Raw genomic sequence first — 18,390 nt, forward strand, 5'->3', positions numbered from 1 at the left:
AGAAAAATGCTCAATTACATGCACAGAAGAGATCTTACCAAAATAAAGTAATTATGCATGGAAGACCTAGGCACTAGCCTACCCTGCCTCCAAACTCAAATGCTCATATTGCTAATAGCTTGTTTGGCCAAGCTTTTTCTTGGGCCAAAAGTGTTTGGTCAAATTTTTAGAAGAAAAAAAGTGTTTTTGAGGAGAAGCAGAAAAAAATAGTTTCTCTCCAAAAACACTTTTCTGAGAAGCACTTTTGAGAAAAATACACTTAGATGCAGTTTTCAAAAGCTTGGCTAAACACTAATTACTTTTCAAAAGTATTTTTCTAATTAATTAGCCAAACACAAACTACTTTTTACCAAAAATATTTTTTTTTAAAAGTATTTTTGAGAAATGCACTTTTCAAAATAAGCTGATTTTAGAAGCTTGGTCAAACGGGCTATAAAAGTGGTTGACATTAAATAATGTATTAATTATTTAGTATTCTAATACAGCCTAAAAACTAGGTGATCTGTCAAAAGACCGTCTAGAATCTCATTACGTTTGCCCCTTCCTTTCCAGCAATAAAAAACAATTAATAATCTCCAACATGTCTTAACTTATTCAATAAAGCATTTATCTTTGCTTACTTGTTAATATAGACCTATCGATTCTTCTTAATATGCTACTATATAGGCTCTCTTTTTTAAAGCCTTCATCAGGTATTAATTTTTTTTTTTCCCGCAAGCATCCTTGTTATCTCAATTTCATCCTCCTCTTTTATCATTTAAAAATTTAATTAGATGAATATTTAAATTAGAGTACACAACAATTTGTTCATGACTAAAAACGGGTACAAAGATATTACGTAAATATAAAATATTTTTGAAAAATTACTAAGTCTTTCATTTTGTGATTTAGACGAAGCTTATTAGAAAAAAATAATTAAACACTATTATTTTGTAAAAAAATATTTGTCATAAGTACCACAAAAGAAGGAGTGTTGCATTATAACCAAGATAAATTGTTATGAGTATTAAAATGGGTCTAAACAGAATTAACCTCAACTAGTATTCGTTGATTGATTTATTCAAACATTTATATACTTGAAAACTTAAACAATTGTTTAAGGTTGACAATGCGCAAAATTTATTTACATAAAAAAGGCATGGAAAAAAAAATCAAGGCATAAAATTAAAAAAAATAAAAATAAAAGTGGGGTCCACTGGACCAAAAAGTAAAAAGGAAATGATTCACAAGGCCAAGGCCAAATTGGAAAGAGGCCGTAAGTGCCATCAACCGAAAGGGAAGCAAAGAATAGTAACCTCCCATTTCCTCTTTGCCCTCTGAAGAAACCACCGATTCTCAAGCGAAATTGTAGAGAGAGAAATGGGTACGCTTCAAAGTTGGAGGAAAGCCTATGGAGCTCTCAAAGACCACACAAAAGTTGGCCTTGCCCATGTTAATAGCGATTTCAAGGTCCTAAATTTTCTCTCTTATCTTTTTTTTTTAATATTAATTAATTTCTTTGGGTATTTTTATAAAGGCTGAATCTTGGATCGTAGCAGTAAGATCACTCTATGCAACTATGAACTTTACTAGAATATTAATTTCTCGCAATTTTTTTTTATGTTTGATTTTTTGGGTGATTATAGGATGTGGATGTGGCGATCGTTAAGGCTACGAATCATGTTGAGTGCCCACCAAAAGACAGACATCTTAGAAGTGAGTCTTTTTTTTACTTACTTTTTATTAACAGATCCAGTACCAAAATATGAGATTTTTCGTTGATGGGTCTAAAATTTGAGAAATTTGGTTTTTGGGGTTTTCATATTTCTGAGTAATATTGTGTTTTTGGGTACTTGGGTTTAACCTTTCGATCTATACATTTGGAAAATATATAGAACTTCTAGTACTTCTTACTTGTGTGTGTATAAAGATGATTTAACTGGAGTAACATGGTCAATGAGGATTCATACAGCCGATCCCAACTTATTTGGGACTGAGTTGTAGTTGTAGTTGTTGTTGTTTGAGTACTTGAATTCCTTGCTTTTACTGAGATCATTGTTTGCCTGACTTGGGTTTCTTTGTTTTTGGTCTGAAGATGGTGTTTTTCAACATAGATATCAGTTTTTGGGGTAATTATGTGAACCAGAGGTGGATCCAGGATGGGTTTGGGATTCTAGCAGAATGTCTCAAGTGCTAGTTACGGGGTTCTAAATTCAATATTCATATGTATTTAGTGGATTTATTAAAACATATAGAAGGTTTATGCTAAAGTTACTGGGTTATGTTACACTCTATATCTGCCTCTGTTAATGTCAAATCCGAATTAGTTGAGAGGGATTTTACTCGTAAATATTTGTTTGGGTTTGGATTGTTACTGTAAGAATGTGTAAAGATGTTGGGGATAACAATGTGTTTTTTGGTTCTGGCAGAGATTTTGGTTTATACATCAGCGATGCGGCCTCGTGCTGATGTTGCTTACTGCATACATGCACTTGCGAGGCGATTGGCAAAGACACATAATTGGACGGTATGGAGTTTGACACAGTTAGTTTAATTGACAAATCATGTACTTGAGTGTCTTCTTTTGTATTTGATTTCTCTACGGAGGGCACTTTTATTGATGCTTTGATCTGAATGATTATATTTATAAGTGTGGCTCGCTCTGATTATTGGGATTCTAGTGTAAAATGGAGTTCCCAAGACTTAGCTTTGCTTTTGAGAATGTGTATTGCAACTCTATTAGCCTTTATGTTGTTCTTAGTACCATTGCAAATTTGCAATATATGTTCCCCCCCTCCCCTTTTGCACCTACGGCTGTATAACTATAGGGAAAAGTACACCAGTTCAATGTGTTTTGCCAGGCATTTGAGTGAATTAAAGTAGCCAAGAATATTTGAAGGGGAGCCTTGGCGTAACTGGTAAAGTTGCTGCCATGTGACCAGGAGGTCACGGGTTCGATCCGTGGAAACAGCTGCTTGCAGAAATGCATGGTAAGCCCCTTGGGTCCGACCCTTTCTCGTACCCCATGCATAGCGGGAGCTTTGTGCACCCGGTTGTCCCCCCCCCCCCCCTTTTTTTTTTTAAAAAAAGTAGCCAAGAATAGATTTCACTTTCTGTCAAGGCTCTAGTTTTAGGTGGTGTCTTGGAACTTGTCAGCATTGGTCAAAACATGCTTCTATGAGGATCCTGTTGCAGGCTGCTCAGGTGGTTATTTGAGTGTCTGAGGTATAAGTTCTAGCAAAATAAAGAAACCTGTTTTTTGTCCTGAAAATCATTTGGAGGAAGTTGGGGTGACGTATATTGGTTCTTTTATTGTATCTGAAGACATGAAATATAGCTGCAGCCTATGGAACTGGACCTAAAAGTATGACTGCAATAATTGTTTAAAAATTATTAGGCTGAATACATATGAGTATACCTAAAGTTGCCACGATTTTTCATTTAGACACCTTAACTATGCCTTGTTCCAATTTAACACTTGTAGTAGGCCCAAAGTATATCAATAAGACACATTTGCACTGGCTTGTAAATACCTCAAGGCTCAAGCTCATGTTTGCAAGCGCTCCTTACATGGAATAGCTAGTCAATTAAAGCACCTCAGTGTGAAAGATGAACCTAAGAAGAAGTATGAAAAGTTGTATCCAAGGGTGTGGCCTAGTGGTCAATGAAGCGGGTTGACAACCTGAGATCTCAGGTTTAAATCCCAACGGAGACAAAAAATACTAGGTGATTCATTTCATCCTGTTGACATACAAGTTGTCTAGCACATGTATACACATGTACTACATCATAGCTAGCACATATATATGAGTTGTATAGTAGGTGTAATTAGAGGTTGTGTAGCACATGTATACACATGTACTACATCATAGCTAACACATGTATATGAGTTGTATAGTAGGTGTAATTAGGTGTATGACAACTAATAGATTAGGTGAATTAGTATTATAAATAGGCCTTGTAATCTTCTCTTCTAGATATGAAATATAGAACTTCTTTGGTTTATAATATGGTATCAGAACATTGAAATTTTTTCATCAGTTTGTTGTTGGGAATTTTTTTTCCCCGTTCGAATTATTTTTGTTCAGAACAGTCTTTCGCTGCTTTGATTCTATTTCACTATTTCCGGCTATTTTTTGCCCCGGCCGCTTCTTTACAGATTTTTCTACTCACTATTCTGACCACAGTGGTACTATCAAAATTTTTTTTTCCTGACAACTTTCATTTTCCAAGATCACTGTTCCGGCACTGTTCACTGCACTGTTCGCTGTTCACTGCACTGTTCACTGTTCAAATATTACTATTCATTGTTCACTGTACTGTTCAAATATCACTGTTCACTGTTCACTGCACTGTTCTTGACTATTTGATTCTGCTATTATTCGGGTGCAAGATGACTGAAACGAAACCTACCATTGATGTCATTCCGATTATGTCCAAAATTACGGAGAATAAGTTCATGGGTTCCAATTACATGGATTGGAGTAAGACGATCCGTCTCTATTTGCGGAGCATCGACAAAGAGAACCACTTGGTGTAATACAAGTTGTGTAGCACATGTATACACATGTACTACATCATAGCTAGCACATGTATATGAGTTGTATAGTAGGTGTAATTAGGTGTATGACAACTAATAAATTAGGTGAATTAGTATTATAAATAGGCCTTGTAATTTTCTCTTCTAGATATGAAATATAGAACTTCTTTGGTTTATAACACTTCCCATCTGTCCAAGCATTGGTGAATAGAGTTACCTGGTACCTGTTGCTGGTGGGAGGTAGCATGTATCCCGTGGAATTAGTCGAGGTGCGTGCAAGCTGGCCTGGACACCACGGTTATAAAAGAAAAGAAGTATAGAAAGCTGTCCAAAATAGGTGTGGAAATGGCCTGTTCCAAGTGTAATCAATGATTTGATTGGCTAATTATTCCATATGAGGAGCGCTTGCAAACACGCGCTTGAGGTATTTCCAAGCCAATGCAAATGTGTCTGATTGGTACACGGGCCTACTAAAGGTATTCAATCGGAACAAGGCCTAGTTGAGATGTCTAATGAAAAATCATGGTAACTTTAGGTGTCGGTGCATATATACAGCCCAATTATTGGTTAGTGAATACTGTGGAAAATGATGATATGAAACTCTGGAAGGATTTAAGTGTAATATGTACCTTAGTGAATATTGTTGTGTGAATTCTGCCATGCAAAGGGTAGTTGTTCCATTGTTTAACAGTGCTTTTTAATGCGCTAGGCCACAGAATATTGCTGTTTAAGGTTACTTATTAAAATATGTCGTTCATTATGGGTCGTGTCTTCAAAGGTCAAACAGCTACCTTTTCATTTTTCAATTTTTTTGGCAGGCTTGAGAATGTCCATTACTGTTCTTTGGTGTTGGTTTCCCTTCATGATATACATCATTTTGTTTTCTTTCTTCTCCCTGTTTGTTGCTCAACATTTTCTTGTTCAGTCTGTAACGGAAAATGAACTTATTGGGATGAGGTGGATGAAAAAGAGGTTAGCGTTTGGAGTCATGTGTGAGTAGAATGTGCCACCGAAACTCAACGGTAAGTTCTATAGAGCGGTGGTTAGACCGGCCAGACCATGTAGTATGGAGCTGAGTGTTGACCAGTCAAGAATTTACATATCCAGAAGATGAAAGTAGCAGAATTAAGGATGTTGAGATGGATGTGTGGGCACAGTAGGCTGGATAAGATTCAGAATGAAGATATTCGGGAGAGGGTGGGCGTGGCTCTCGTGGACGACAAGATGCGGGAGCGCGACTTAGATGGTTCGGACCCATGCGGAGGAGAAGCCTAGATGCACCGGTTAGGAGGTGTGAGCGGATGACTTTGGCAGGTATGAGAAGAGGCAGAGGGCGGCCTAAGAAGTATTGGGGCGAGGTGATCATGCAGGACATGGTGCGACTTCAGATTTCCGAGAACATAACTCTTGATAAGAACATGTAGAGGTCGAGCATTAGGGTGGTAGGCTAGGGGGTAGTCGAGAGTTTTTCTCTCTTTGTACTGGGTAGTCTGATAGAGTTTCGTGTAGGTTGGTTAGCGGTTTATGTTGTGTTCACATTGTTGTTTTGCTTAGTTTTGTGTTATTGTCCTTTCACTTATGTGTTGTTATTTTCTTTCTGGCATCTCTTGTTACATGCCTTTTCTCTTGTTTCTTTTCTGATATTATTGTCTCTCCTGTTGAGTCGAGAGTCTCCCGGAAACAGCATCTCTACTCTTTTGGGGTAGGGGTAAGGTCTGCGTACACTCTACTCTCCCCACACCCCACTAGTGGGATTTTACTGGGTATGTTGTTGTTGTTGTTTGTATGCAAGGACGCATCAGGGAGGTGCACAGACATGCAGATCCAAAAAAGTTAAAGACTGCATATTGAATAGTAAATTAGGAAAAGAGTGGTTGGTTTGTGTGGGGAAGATAATTTACAAAAAGACAAATAAATATTTTGCAAACTGTAAGAGCCTAAGATCTGCACAAGTTTAATTCATTTGTCTGCTTGTGCTTCCACATTGAAAGGAGTCTTAGTCTCTTAGACAACTGAGATTCACTCTTCTCACATTAGTTAGGTTTGGTTGTTGACGTCACTCGTGCGCTGCACGCCTGTTGCATTCAGCCTTAACATGCATAATCCAATATGCTTTTTTCCGGGAACTACAGACCCTTCTTGCTTGATGTTGTGTTCTTCGATTGACTTATTATTACATAAGGGTTGGAGCTAATGCTAGATATGACTTTCTATCCGAAGCCACCTGTTTTGAATTAGGAATGTAAGCTTGCAGTCAACATTTTGAGCAGCAACCATCATTCACAAAGTTGTGTATCCTTAAAAGGAGTTGAAATTTATTAAATTTGGGGATGAGACCTTTGTGTCTTCAATATTTTTGCCATATAAATGAGAATTCTATTTTACTACGCTGTTAGTTCAATGACGGGAGTTTTTTATGAGAGGAAAAAGGTGGAGGAGGAGGTGAGTTGTCTAGAATCGACGACCATTTTAGCGGGTAAAATCTTTGTGAAATTGCAAGGTGGAAGTGGTAAAAAGTGCACCTTAATATTTGGTTGTTCTTATGAGAGACATCCTTTTTTGATAAGGTTATTCCTTTTAAATGAGACATGTTATCCTCCAGGCTGCACATAACGATGAGTTTCACATGTTGAAATTCTTTGAGGACTTTGACATAGATGTGCTTTAGGTTTTAATAGTTGTAAGTTCTGGTTTTTCTGCAAGCAGCCAAACATATCGTGGACAGTAATCTCAACTAACTTTAGTGTAGTGATGAGGTAGGGTAATTAAGTGGATAGACATCAAAATAGAAGAGGTGGAAAAGGAGGCACATTGTACAAATTTCTTTATAATTAGGCAACAAAGACTTTTATTTTTTATGATGACCTCTCTTTTATGGTTTTACTATTTTCTGATATAGTTTACACTTAAATTGCTCAACCAATTTGACATGTAATGTTGGCAACTTATTCTGAAATATAGGTAGCACTGAAGACATTGATAGTAATCCACAGAACATTGAGGGAAGGTGATCCAACTTTTAGAGAGGAACTGCTGAATTTCCATCAGAGAGGACGCATTCTCCAAATGTCCAATTTCAAGGATGATTCAAGCCCAATTGGTTGGTAAAATTAGCTTAGTTGTTCTTCTGAGCTTCTGTTTACCTTTAGATTCAGTTCAACCAGAATTATTCTATCTTTTTTGTCCCTCCAGCTTGGGACTGCTCAGCGTGGGTACGAACATATGCACTCTTTCTGGAAGAACGGCTTGAATGCTTTAGGGTTATGAAGTATGATATTGAAGGAGAGCGCCTTCCTAAACCTGCCCAAGGGCAAGAAAAGGTTAGCTTAATACTGTTAAAATGTCTGCTTACTATTCTGCATACTTCAAAAAGTAGTCTTCTTCTTTTGTGAAGAAAATTGAATGATTTTAGCCTACTAGAACCAAAGTCATTTTTCATTTTATGTTTCTTTCCATGAATAAATCATGTGGTCCACACCATTGGGCACTTCAGTGTCTGAAACATTGTGGAGAAGGTGCTTTCTCTGTCCATCGGCTATTTTCTTTCCCTTCTTTCTTGCACTAAATTGAGTTTCTGTGAACATGCCCCAGTACTCTATATGCTGTTCGACCTCGGGTGCAGGTACTCGATATGGGTGCGGTTCTAGAGACTAGATTCTTCATCACATAAATTTTAGGATTCGGGGGTATGAATCCAAGTGCGGATACGGGTGCTGGGATATGGCCAGTAAATGTATATTACTACATCAACAAGTATACAATTCGATTAATATAGAGTTATCTGACATAAAACCAAAAAATTAAACCAAATATCCAATTATTCTATACCAAAACCAAAAATGAAACCAAATATCCAATCAATCTACACTTTTTGGTCATAGAAGCAGATAGCATTTTTTAAAGATAGATGCACAGACAATTTAATCTAATTGTGTGAGGAAAGCGCAGTAGGGAAACTATCAGTTGTGTTAGATTTCATAGACTTTTTGCGATGATTGTATGAGATGTCCCCTAGAAACTTCTGTCTCTCTGTAATTTTCGTTTTTTGCAGTACCTCCGTGGTACTTCAATAAAATTTACTTACTTTATCCACACGAAAAAAGGATGTAGTTGAAGCAGCCAAGGTAAGTTGACCAATCCAGCGTGAATCCGACACCCACACCCAAATCGTGTTTAACCGTGTGGCAGGGATTTTGAAGGGTCCTAGCAACTTAGCCAATACCAGATCCACAGTTTCTTTCAGATAGCTTGCATATCATTATACATAGGGGGTAAGGTCGGGGATTCATAACAGAAACAGTAGACAAAGGAAAAGTGGGCAAAGGACATGATCAGCAATAAAACCTACTGACACCCTTTACTTGGGGTTAAAATTCCGTTCATGGACAACAACTCATGTTGCCATGCCCTGAATCCCCATTTACAAACACATAGAGGGTAAAGGTATAGGGATCAAGCATTCGCAAGAAAGTAAAGCAAATAGTAGCATATGAACATGTCAAACTTTGCAGGTAATAGGCATAGATGTAAAGGTTCTAAGTAAACACATTAGGATGATTGCTAGGAAATGAATCAAGAGATACCAGTAAAAGAGCAAGAGCGGGATGGAAAGACAAAGTAGTAGTAGTATATTAGCCTTGACTTTCACCCGGCTAATAATAAGCAGGAGCAGAGAACAACAGTACAGAAGAGAGCAAAAGGGAATGCAGGTTTTGAAAGTAGTAGTAGTGTGTAAGAGTATGCAATTCGAAGTGTGTTGTAAAAGTATTGAATTGTAAGTTAAGGATCCTCAAAGTGCAGAAGGGCCGTGCACCTTTTATAGTGCAGAAAACAAGTGAGAAAAGTTAAGGAAATAACATTGAAATCAATCTTTCTTAGTTAAGGGATTTTGATTTCAATGGGTAAAAGCCAATTAAGGAAAGCAGTTTTGATTAAAACCTTTTCAAAGTAGCACAAAAGGGGCAAATACAAAGAAGTTATTAAAGGAAAAAATTCAATAGTGCACGGCTTGGAAAAAATAAGGAAAGGGAATCAATCAAACAGCCAGGGAAATCAAAATTACAATTCAATTTGAATGAACCAAGTCAGGAAAAGGTAAAGGAGGTTCAATTAAAGAAAAATCAGTAACAATCAAACAAACCCCATTAGAGGATTTCAGAATAAATCAAAAACCTATGTTGTGTTGACATGACATAAGGCAAATGAAGGACAAGGGACTTGACATTCACCCATCAAATTGAAGAGAAAAAAAAAGAAGAAGAAAGAAGAGTATCATGATAGTCCAGAGACAACAATTTCTGTGTGGGCATTTAGTAGATTAAGCATATATTTTTCTGGTAAGTAGATTAAGCATATAAAATACAACAAAGTTTGTATTTGAAGCAAATTTGCTATGGTGAAATCAAAGTGTAAGCAGACTTAGAGTAACTTGTAATATAAACCCCATATTGAATTCCTTAATGTGCAATGCAAAAAAGAAAACAATAATGTGTCAATTGTTTTCTGTACTAATATAATTAGTGTGATAATTGAGGCTTTTTACAGACGCCTTATGGTGAATTTGATACAATATTATTATATTCAGAACTGGAAAAGAAGATTGTTCTATAGTATGGAACTATGGATGATTTACAACTTATTAGTGCGTTCATAAAAATACCCTTTCGTGCTAATAGAAAAGAAAGCTTCTCGTACTTGCAAGAAAATCCGGCAGAAATTGGTTTATTTGTTACAACACTTAAAAGAGGACGTTCGAAGAGCCAGACTTAATTTATTTTCCCACACATTAGGAGAAATAGATTAGGGCTTTGGTCTTTGTATACATTAGAGATATCTTCTGTATCAGTATTGGACTATCATGTGTATTGCAAATTTCTCCGTACTAGTTATATTTAGGAAGTATAACTCAATGAGTGATTAACATTTGGCAGGCTAGCTGCACGCCGTACGGCCGTAGTGTCATTTTCAATTTCTGTCACAAGCATGCTAAATAACCAAAAATAAACTGTTCTAATGGAACACGGATACTGCTCTTCTACTGGCTGCTTAGACACTTTCTCTAAGTTTGGCAGATTGAATGAGCTTTGGTCTGTTGCTTCTTTAGTCAGTATAATGTAATTTCCAATTTCATTTACTTTTTGAGCAGGGATACAGCAAAACAAGGGAGTTGCCCAGTGAGGAACTTTTGGAGCAGTTACCTGCTTTGCAGCAGTTGTTGTATCGTCTTATTGGATGTCGGGTATATTTTGAAGCTTGATAAATTCTGTTTCTTGTTGCAATCCCTTTGTTTTTGGACGACATTCCTACTCGGATTTCTGAGAGTTCTGTATTTTATCTATTTGGGGCATAAATTTAAAACTCCTTCTGACATTACAGCCTGAGGGAGCAGCAGTTGGAAATTATGTGATTCAATATGCCCTTGCCCTGGTATGCTTATTTATTTTGGCTGCCTGTCTTCAGTTGGTTGATATTTATGCTTGTCAAATAAAGTTGATTGATATATATTAATTAAACACCAAAAGTGTGGCCTATCAGTCATTGAAGTTGGTGAAAACTGTGGGAGAGTACATGATGGTTGTCCAACCTTTTCCAGTGCTTTCTTATTTTATTGAAATGGTGGAAGTATAAATGTAATGCTTCTGCTCATTACGCCTTTGTGCAGCTGAAAGGCTCATATCAATTTATAGACTTCACAATTGAATGAATGGTGGTGTAAAGATTTACTCATTTTCCATTCCAGGTCCTCAAGGAGAGCTTCAAAATCTATTGTGCTATAAATGATGGAATAATTAATCTTATTGACAAGGTGCATTTGACTTTAGCTTTTTCCTGCAACATGACCTCATCAAAATATTGCTCGTTACATTCATATCTGTTTCATCTTTTGACATTATTTTTCTACTGATTTTATTTCAGTTTTTTGACATGCCAAGACATGAAGCTATTAAGGCCCTTGGTATCTACAAAAGAGCTGGCCAGCAGGTGAATGCACTGACGAACTTGATAGAATATTTGTACTATATAGTTTTGTTTCTTACTACTTGTCTCTCACCATGCGGACGTCTCCCTGGGTTTATGGTAGTATCTGTAAGTTTCTTATCTTGTTTTAGGCCATGAGCCTCTCCGACTTTTATGAGGTTTGCAAAGGCTTGGAACTTGCCAGGAACTTTCAGTTTCCTGTGTTGAGAGAGGTAATCATACTACTTCGCTTATGTGTTGATTCATTTGCCTTCAAATTTTGTGGGCCATCAGCTTGACATACTATTCTGATTTTCAGCCTCCTCAGTCCTTCCTTGTGACCATGGAAGAGTATATAAAAGAAGCACCCCGCATAGTTTCTGTCCCAATAGAAACATTGGTAATACGTTTATCTTATACACATTTACTCCAAACAAATTATATGCCAGCTTATGTTGTACCTTTCTGTAGTGCCGATCTATATTTTCCTTTATATATCTGTAAAGGTAGCATACACAGGTCCGCTATCATGATAGAATACTAACATGATTAACTATTATTAGGAATATCCTGAGAGGCTTATGTTGACCTATAAACAAGAGGATGAACCTTCAGCTTCTGAAGATGCTGAAGAATCAGCTAATGAAACTAAACCTCCGCCTTCAGATGATACTGTTGTTTCAACCTCTGAGGCTCCTGCCCCGCCAGTGCAGCCGCCTCCAAGCAGCTTGGAAACTGATGATTTACTGGTGAAGTCAGCTAATCTTATTGAATTTGTTGTTGTTTATCTGGAACTTGAGGTATATTCTTTTTGGATTTTCAGCCTTTCGTTACTAGTATTTTTGGTTGTTTCAGGGGCTCAATACACCAACTGGTTATGCATCAGCAATCGAGGAAAGCAATGCTTTGGCTTTAGCAATAGTACCATCTGGTAATTATTTTATTTCACCACTAATATGTAGAGCTCTTCTCTTCGCAAGTAATGGTGCTTGGGCAAATTAGGGTGTTGGTTTATTTGAATAAACTATTAATACTTGCAGGGACAACACCGTTTGACTCAAACCCTGCTCAGCCAAAAGATTTTGATCCTACTGGATGGGAACTTGCCCTGGTCACTACTCCTAGCAGCGACTTATCTGCAGCTCAGGAGAGACAATTGGTAAGCCCTCTGAATCCATTTTTAAAAGATATAGTTTTTAAGTGGCTTCTCTTTGCATGTGGCAAAACATCTGAGGACAAACATGTAAAAACATTGATGGTAGTGTAACCTTGCAGTGCCCGGAGTCTTGGAGTTGACACTCAAATCTATATTAATAATATGTTGTCCATAAGTGACACTCGCATGCTTAATACTAATATCATCTCCTTATCTTATATCTACTTTGTGAAATCAAGTATCTTCCTTAACATTTGTTTTTCTAAAACGTTCTAACAGGCTGGTGGATTGGACTCCCTCACGCTCAATAGTTTGTATGATGAAGGAGCATATAGAGCATCTCAACAACCAGTATATGGACAACCAGCCCCTAATCCTTTCGAAGTTGCTGATCCATTTGTCATGTCTAGTACCATGCCTCCCCCTCCATCCGTGCAAATGGCTATGGCGCCTCAGCATCAAATGAATCCTTTTGGACCATTCCAACCTGCCTATCCACAGCCCCAAAATCCAATGATGAATCCACACAATCCTTTTGGCGATGCAGGGTTCAGCGCATTTCCTGCTAATAATGTTGCTCATCCACAAACAACCAATCCTTTCGGGAGCACTGGCCTGATATAGCAGACTTGACAGTTCGGTGCATTGCCTGTCAATCCTTTTGAGACCACTGGCCTGCTGTATTAAAAGTTGCACATACACGAGATGTAGCAGAATTGGCATAGTTGATTTTTGTAGTGAATCTGCGGTTGTGTAAATTGTTCACGTGAAATATAGTTTTTCAGCTTGACCTATATGTTTGCTTTAAGATGTAAAGATGGTTATAAATGGAGATTCAACTTTTGTCTGTCGATTGAAATCATATGATAAGTACTCTTACTGATTGTTTATGGAAAGATAGTACCAATAGACAAATGTTAAACTGTTCATTCAGTGTGGGAATCATAAGAAAATTGTTGCAAATTTATAATTGCATCTCTGTTGGTTAAACCTTTGTGGGAACATTTCTGGAGAACGTAAAGAGAAGTTTGTATTCACCATGTCTGTATGCAATTTTTACCCTCTAGTATTTTGTGCTTTTTTACTCATATCACACGTTTGTTGGAAAATAAAATTTATGAAAAACTCGCCATAATAGTAGAGAGATGATATCAAGTTGAGCAAGCTAAGATACTAGGTATATTTCTTACCGTTGTTTTAGGGTTAGTCTGGTAGTTTTTCTTGTCTTAGAGTGTTAGTAGTTCATGTTGTTTTCCTATTATCTTTCGCTTGGGTTTCTTAGTATTTTGTTGTTGTTACAATTTGTTGCTATTATTTTCTTTTGTTATTATTTTTCTGGCCCTTTTTGTTGATGTTACTTGTTTCTATTGTTTTTTTCATAGTCGAGGGTCTATCGGAAGCACCCTCTCTACCTTCCCAGGGTAGGGGTAAGGTCTGTATATACACAACCCTCTCCAAACTCCACTCGTAGTATGTCACTGGATTGTTGTTGTTGTTAAGATATTGAGTAAATTTTCAAGAGTTTGCCTTAAGCGTGTTAAGAGATATTTAAAAACCGACCGAACCGTACTGAACTGATTTTCAGGTTTATTTTAATAAAATTATAGGTTTTAATATAAATCTATAATCGTACCGATAATTAGGATAAGTTTTTTATTTTATGAAAATAAACCGAAAAACTACCGAACCGTACCGAATATGTTTACATGTGGAAAATATATTTATATATTGAGTTTAAAAATAATAAAGCATTAAATTTTTTCTTGGGTCTTGGAATTATAAAAACGATTACAAGCCAACAAGTAATTAAACTCAAAATCCTAATTTCCAAACCTATTATGCTACTCTTATTGAAACTAAATTATTTTCAACATATTCACTAGCAAGATACAAGGTATACTAGTGATTATGATTGAATATGTTTCCTTTCGTATGATTTTAGATTTATCTTTTTGAATATTAATCTTCCATAGACTTTATTCTTGAGTCCCAACTTGGTTAATATCATTCCACTCGTATGATTTGTATTTTTTTTAATCTTTGCTTAGTTTCTTTTACACTGCTATAGAATAGTTGATGGATATATACTTTGGTCATCTTTCATGTTTTCTTAATTCATTATCTTTTAAACAGTAAAAGTGTCTAAAGAGTTTTTGAAGTCCTATACAAGTATGTAGGTTATTGCATTCTACTTCTACTAGTGACTTTTACATGACATTAAAAAAATAACCAAAAGTTAACCGAATCGTACCGATACCGATATGATTGGGACTATTTCGGAAAGTCTAATTTTGATTTTACATAATAGGATAAACCAAAAAATTACTGTGGTACAAATTTTATAGAATAACCGATCGAACCGAATCTTTGACACATCTATTTGCCTAACGAGAAAAAGAAAAATGAAAAGATGCATGTATGTAGAAAAAAAGTAAAAGAGTTATAGAAAATTAATCACCAAAATTACAACTACTACTAGTACTACTAAAAAGCTTAAGAATAGGCAAAAGTAAGTACAGTACATCAATGCAACAAGGAGCACAAAACACATAATAATAATAATAATAATAATAATAATAATAATAATAATAATAATAATAATAATAATAATAATAATAATAATAATAATAATAATAATAATAATAATAATAATAATAATAATAATAGGATTAGAAACCTTAGCCTAAACTAAAATCTGTGAAGATAACTATGTTTCTTAATCCTCTTGTTCATTTTCATTTCTCTACGATTGGCTGATAAAAAACAGATAAAAAAAAAATTGCTAGTCAAGTCTTGACTTTTTCAAATGAGACCAAAATTGCTTTCTAAACAGGAAATGTGACGCTTCTGCTCTTTCTTTTGTTCTCGTTTTCCTCATTTAGTTGTTTATCTAGGAAAATACTAAATTCTATACAAAAATATCTAATATGACTAAATTATTATTAATTAAATATTTAATGTGAGAAGTAAGAAAACTTTTTAGGGATATATACATAAAAGTAATTTTGTAAAAACAAATTAAATTCTTTCTTGATTATATAAATGGACATTCATTTTGGACCAAAATAAAAAAATAAATTGGTCACTTATTATGGACCGGAAAGAGTATAATATAATGCTTTTATATATTCACTTATCATACCAGTGTAATTCAATACAAATTGGCAGAAAATAATAGGAAAAATAATGGACTTCCTTTTTCTTTTTCTTTTTTGCGTTAATTTCACATCCAACTAACGGCATATTGTGAAAAAGTCAAAAAAATAATTTTGTAAAAAAACGTTATTCCTATATAAATTAGTCAAAAATTTCTCAAAATTCTTTACCCGTAACCGGAAATTACTTTCTAAGCTACCACACAAGATAATATTGGCAAATAAAAACTGCCACTTCGACAACAAAAGAAATATATATCCACGTCACAACCCACGAAAATTGGAGTCCGGAACCAAAATGTAATTTTTTTGGACTCAAAGAACCAAAATGTGTAGAGAAAAAAATATGGTGACCAATTTATATATAACATCTTTTAAAAGGACGCTATACCTTAACGACCGTTTGCCCAGTTAAGTATAACGCCCTTTTAAAAGACGATATACATATAACGTTGTCACACCTCCTTTTTCCGCCCCCGCGAGGGGTGAAGAAGTTTTTCCAATTGAAGGACAATCGAATCGGGATTTGTTTATTTATTTCAGAGTCGCCACTTGGGAGATTTTAGGGTGTCCCAAGTCACCAATTTTAATCCCGAATTGAGGAAAAGAATGACTCCATATTACAGTCTGCGCACCAGAAATTCGGATAAGGAATTCTGTTAACCCGGGAGAAGGTGTTAGGCATTCCCGAGTTCCGTGGTTCTAGCACGGTCGCTCAACTGTCATATTCGGCTTGATTATCTGATTTTTATACAAGTATGAACTTATGTGCAAATTTTAACTTTTTACCGCTTTCTTAATTATTATTACTATTTTTATAGGGAATTGCAACGTTGTGAAAATGTATCTCAAACCGCGTCACAATCAATGTACCCGTGGTCGTCGACACACTTTGACTCCGTTGAGATTTGGATTTGGGTCACATAAATGTGCACCCGAGTTTAAGAAAATTAAATTATTAAAGGCGCGCCTAAAGCGACTAGCGTATCATCTACTTTGGGTAGGGCCGTGGAATTTTGCTAAACGGTCCATCCCGAAGTCTAAGCAATTTTAAAGCAAATATTTACTGAGGGCCCCGCAATTTTGTATTTTTATTCGGCGAGGCTCATCTCATTCTTATTTTTTAAAGGAATTTGCAACGTCGTGGACATACATCTCGGACCACGTCACAATCAATGTACCCGTGATTAGAGTCACATTTCGACTCCGTTGAAATTTGGATTTGGGTCACATAAATGTGCACCCGAGTTTAAAAAGGTAAGATTTATTAAAATGCGCCTAAAGCGGTTAGCGTATTATTATTTTGGGTAAAGCCGTGGAGTTCGCTAAGCGGCCTATCCTGAGTTCTTAGTAATTAACACGTACATTTTGTGAGGGCCCCGCAATCTGTGCGTTTTATTTGGCGAAGCTCGTCTCATTTTTATTTAAAAGGATAAACCTACAGTGACTACATTTTTTCTATTAAGTTCGTCTCTAAAATAAAAGAAAATCTCTTAATTAATTACATGCTGAAAAACGTAACTTATTAGTTATTAGTTTACGGCTAATGCGAATGGAAAATTGCGATCGAGTCTGTACAAAGAAAAACTGCTTTCATTCTATATTCTATTATTCAACAATACTAGAACATGAGATTGACACACCATAATATCAAAATAGATTAACTATTCTTCGATTAATTTAAACTAACATTATTAGATGAAGAAGTTATACATATGCAACCTCATTACTCATTAATCAATCAACTACATTTTTTATACAAAGAACGAAAAATTAATATTCAAACACAAATCTAAACAGGAGGAATTCAACAGGAACAAAGCCTGATTAATATTTAATTTCGCTTCAAGCCGAGAGTGTACAAATGTGTACCTGGAAATGACAGTACAAGAACAAAAGAGGGAGAAGTCAGCAGCAATAATAACACAGCAACAGCAGGTTCAGCAACACCGCAAAATCAGTAATAACCAGTAGAATAACCCAGCAACGGATTGAAAAATCAGCAATACCAAAGTGCAATCGCAGTCAAAGCAGAAGAGAGACGAATACAAGATGCAGTAGTTTACTGATTTTGAATAATACTCGAGAAAAGGCAAAACGGAAATTATTCAAGTGAAAGTTCAAATTGTCTTTCTCTTTTACTCTCTAACACTCTTGAAATTTTCCAGAATGTATTACTCTCAAAAATATTCTCCCAATAATAATCTCTCTAGAAGATAATCCTCCTTATGTCAAGAATGACTCTTATTTATAGCAAGACTCTTGTCTTGAACCTCTAACCCAAAATATTCCCCCAATGGCATGCTTTGTCCCCACTAATTAATGTTTTCTTTATTTTAAACCTTTGTCCCCCACTACATTAAATAAATATATCAATCCCAACCCATTACATTTTGTTCCACATGCCTAACATAAACAATTACAATATTCCCCCCACTACATTATGTCTTGTCCCCCATTAAATTAAACAATTATATCAAACCCCACCCCATTATATTTTGTCCCCCATGCTTAACATAAAGAATTATTCAAAATGTTCAATTCCCAAACTACCCCTCCGACCTTATTGCAATTATCATTTTACCCTTGAACGTACTGAAATT

General features: G+C 35.8%; 1 protein-coding gene across 1 annotated transcript; it reads left to right on the forward strand.

Annotated features, from left to right (window-relative positions):
• The first annotated feature begins 1,233 nt into the window (after nucleotides 1-1,233).
• Nucleotides 1,234-13,528, forward strand: LOC107802460 (putative clathrin assembly protein At2g01600). The gene is made up of 15 exons (XM_016625969.2): nucleotides 1,234-1,449; nucleotides 1,626-1,695; nucleotides 2,409-2,506; nucleotides 7,481-7,619; nucleotides 7,712-7,839; nucleotides 10,665-10,757; nucleotides 10,895-10,945; nucleotides 11,259-11,324; nucleotides 11,435-11,500; nucleotides 11,629-11,709; nucleotides 11,796-11,876; nucleotides 12,040-12,225; nucleotides 12,332-12,407; nucleotides 12,517-12,635; nucleotides 12,912-13,528. The coding sequence occupies exons 1-15, from the start codon at nucleotides 1,360-1,362 to the stop codon at nucleotides 13,254-13,256; spliced, it is 1,689 nt and encodes a 562-aa protein (XP_016481455.2). The 5' UTR covers nucleotides 1,234-1,359; the 3' UTR covers nucleotides 13,257-13,528.
• Nucleotides 13,529-18,390: the final 4,862 nt, after the last annotated feature.

The sequence above is a fragment of the Nicotiana tabacum genome, chromosome 16 (genome assembly GCF_000715075.1).
Source record: "Nicotiana tabacum cultivar K326 chromosome 16, ASM71507v2, whole genome shotgun sequence".
NCBI lineage: Eukaryota > Viridiplantae > Streptophyta > Magnoliopsida > Solanales > Solanaceae > Nicotiana > Nicotiana tabacum.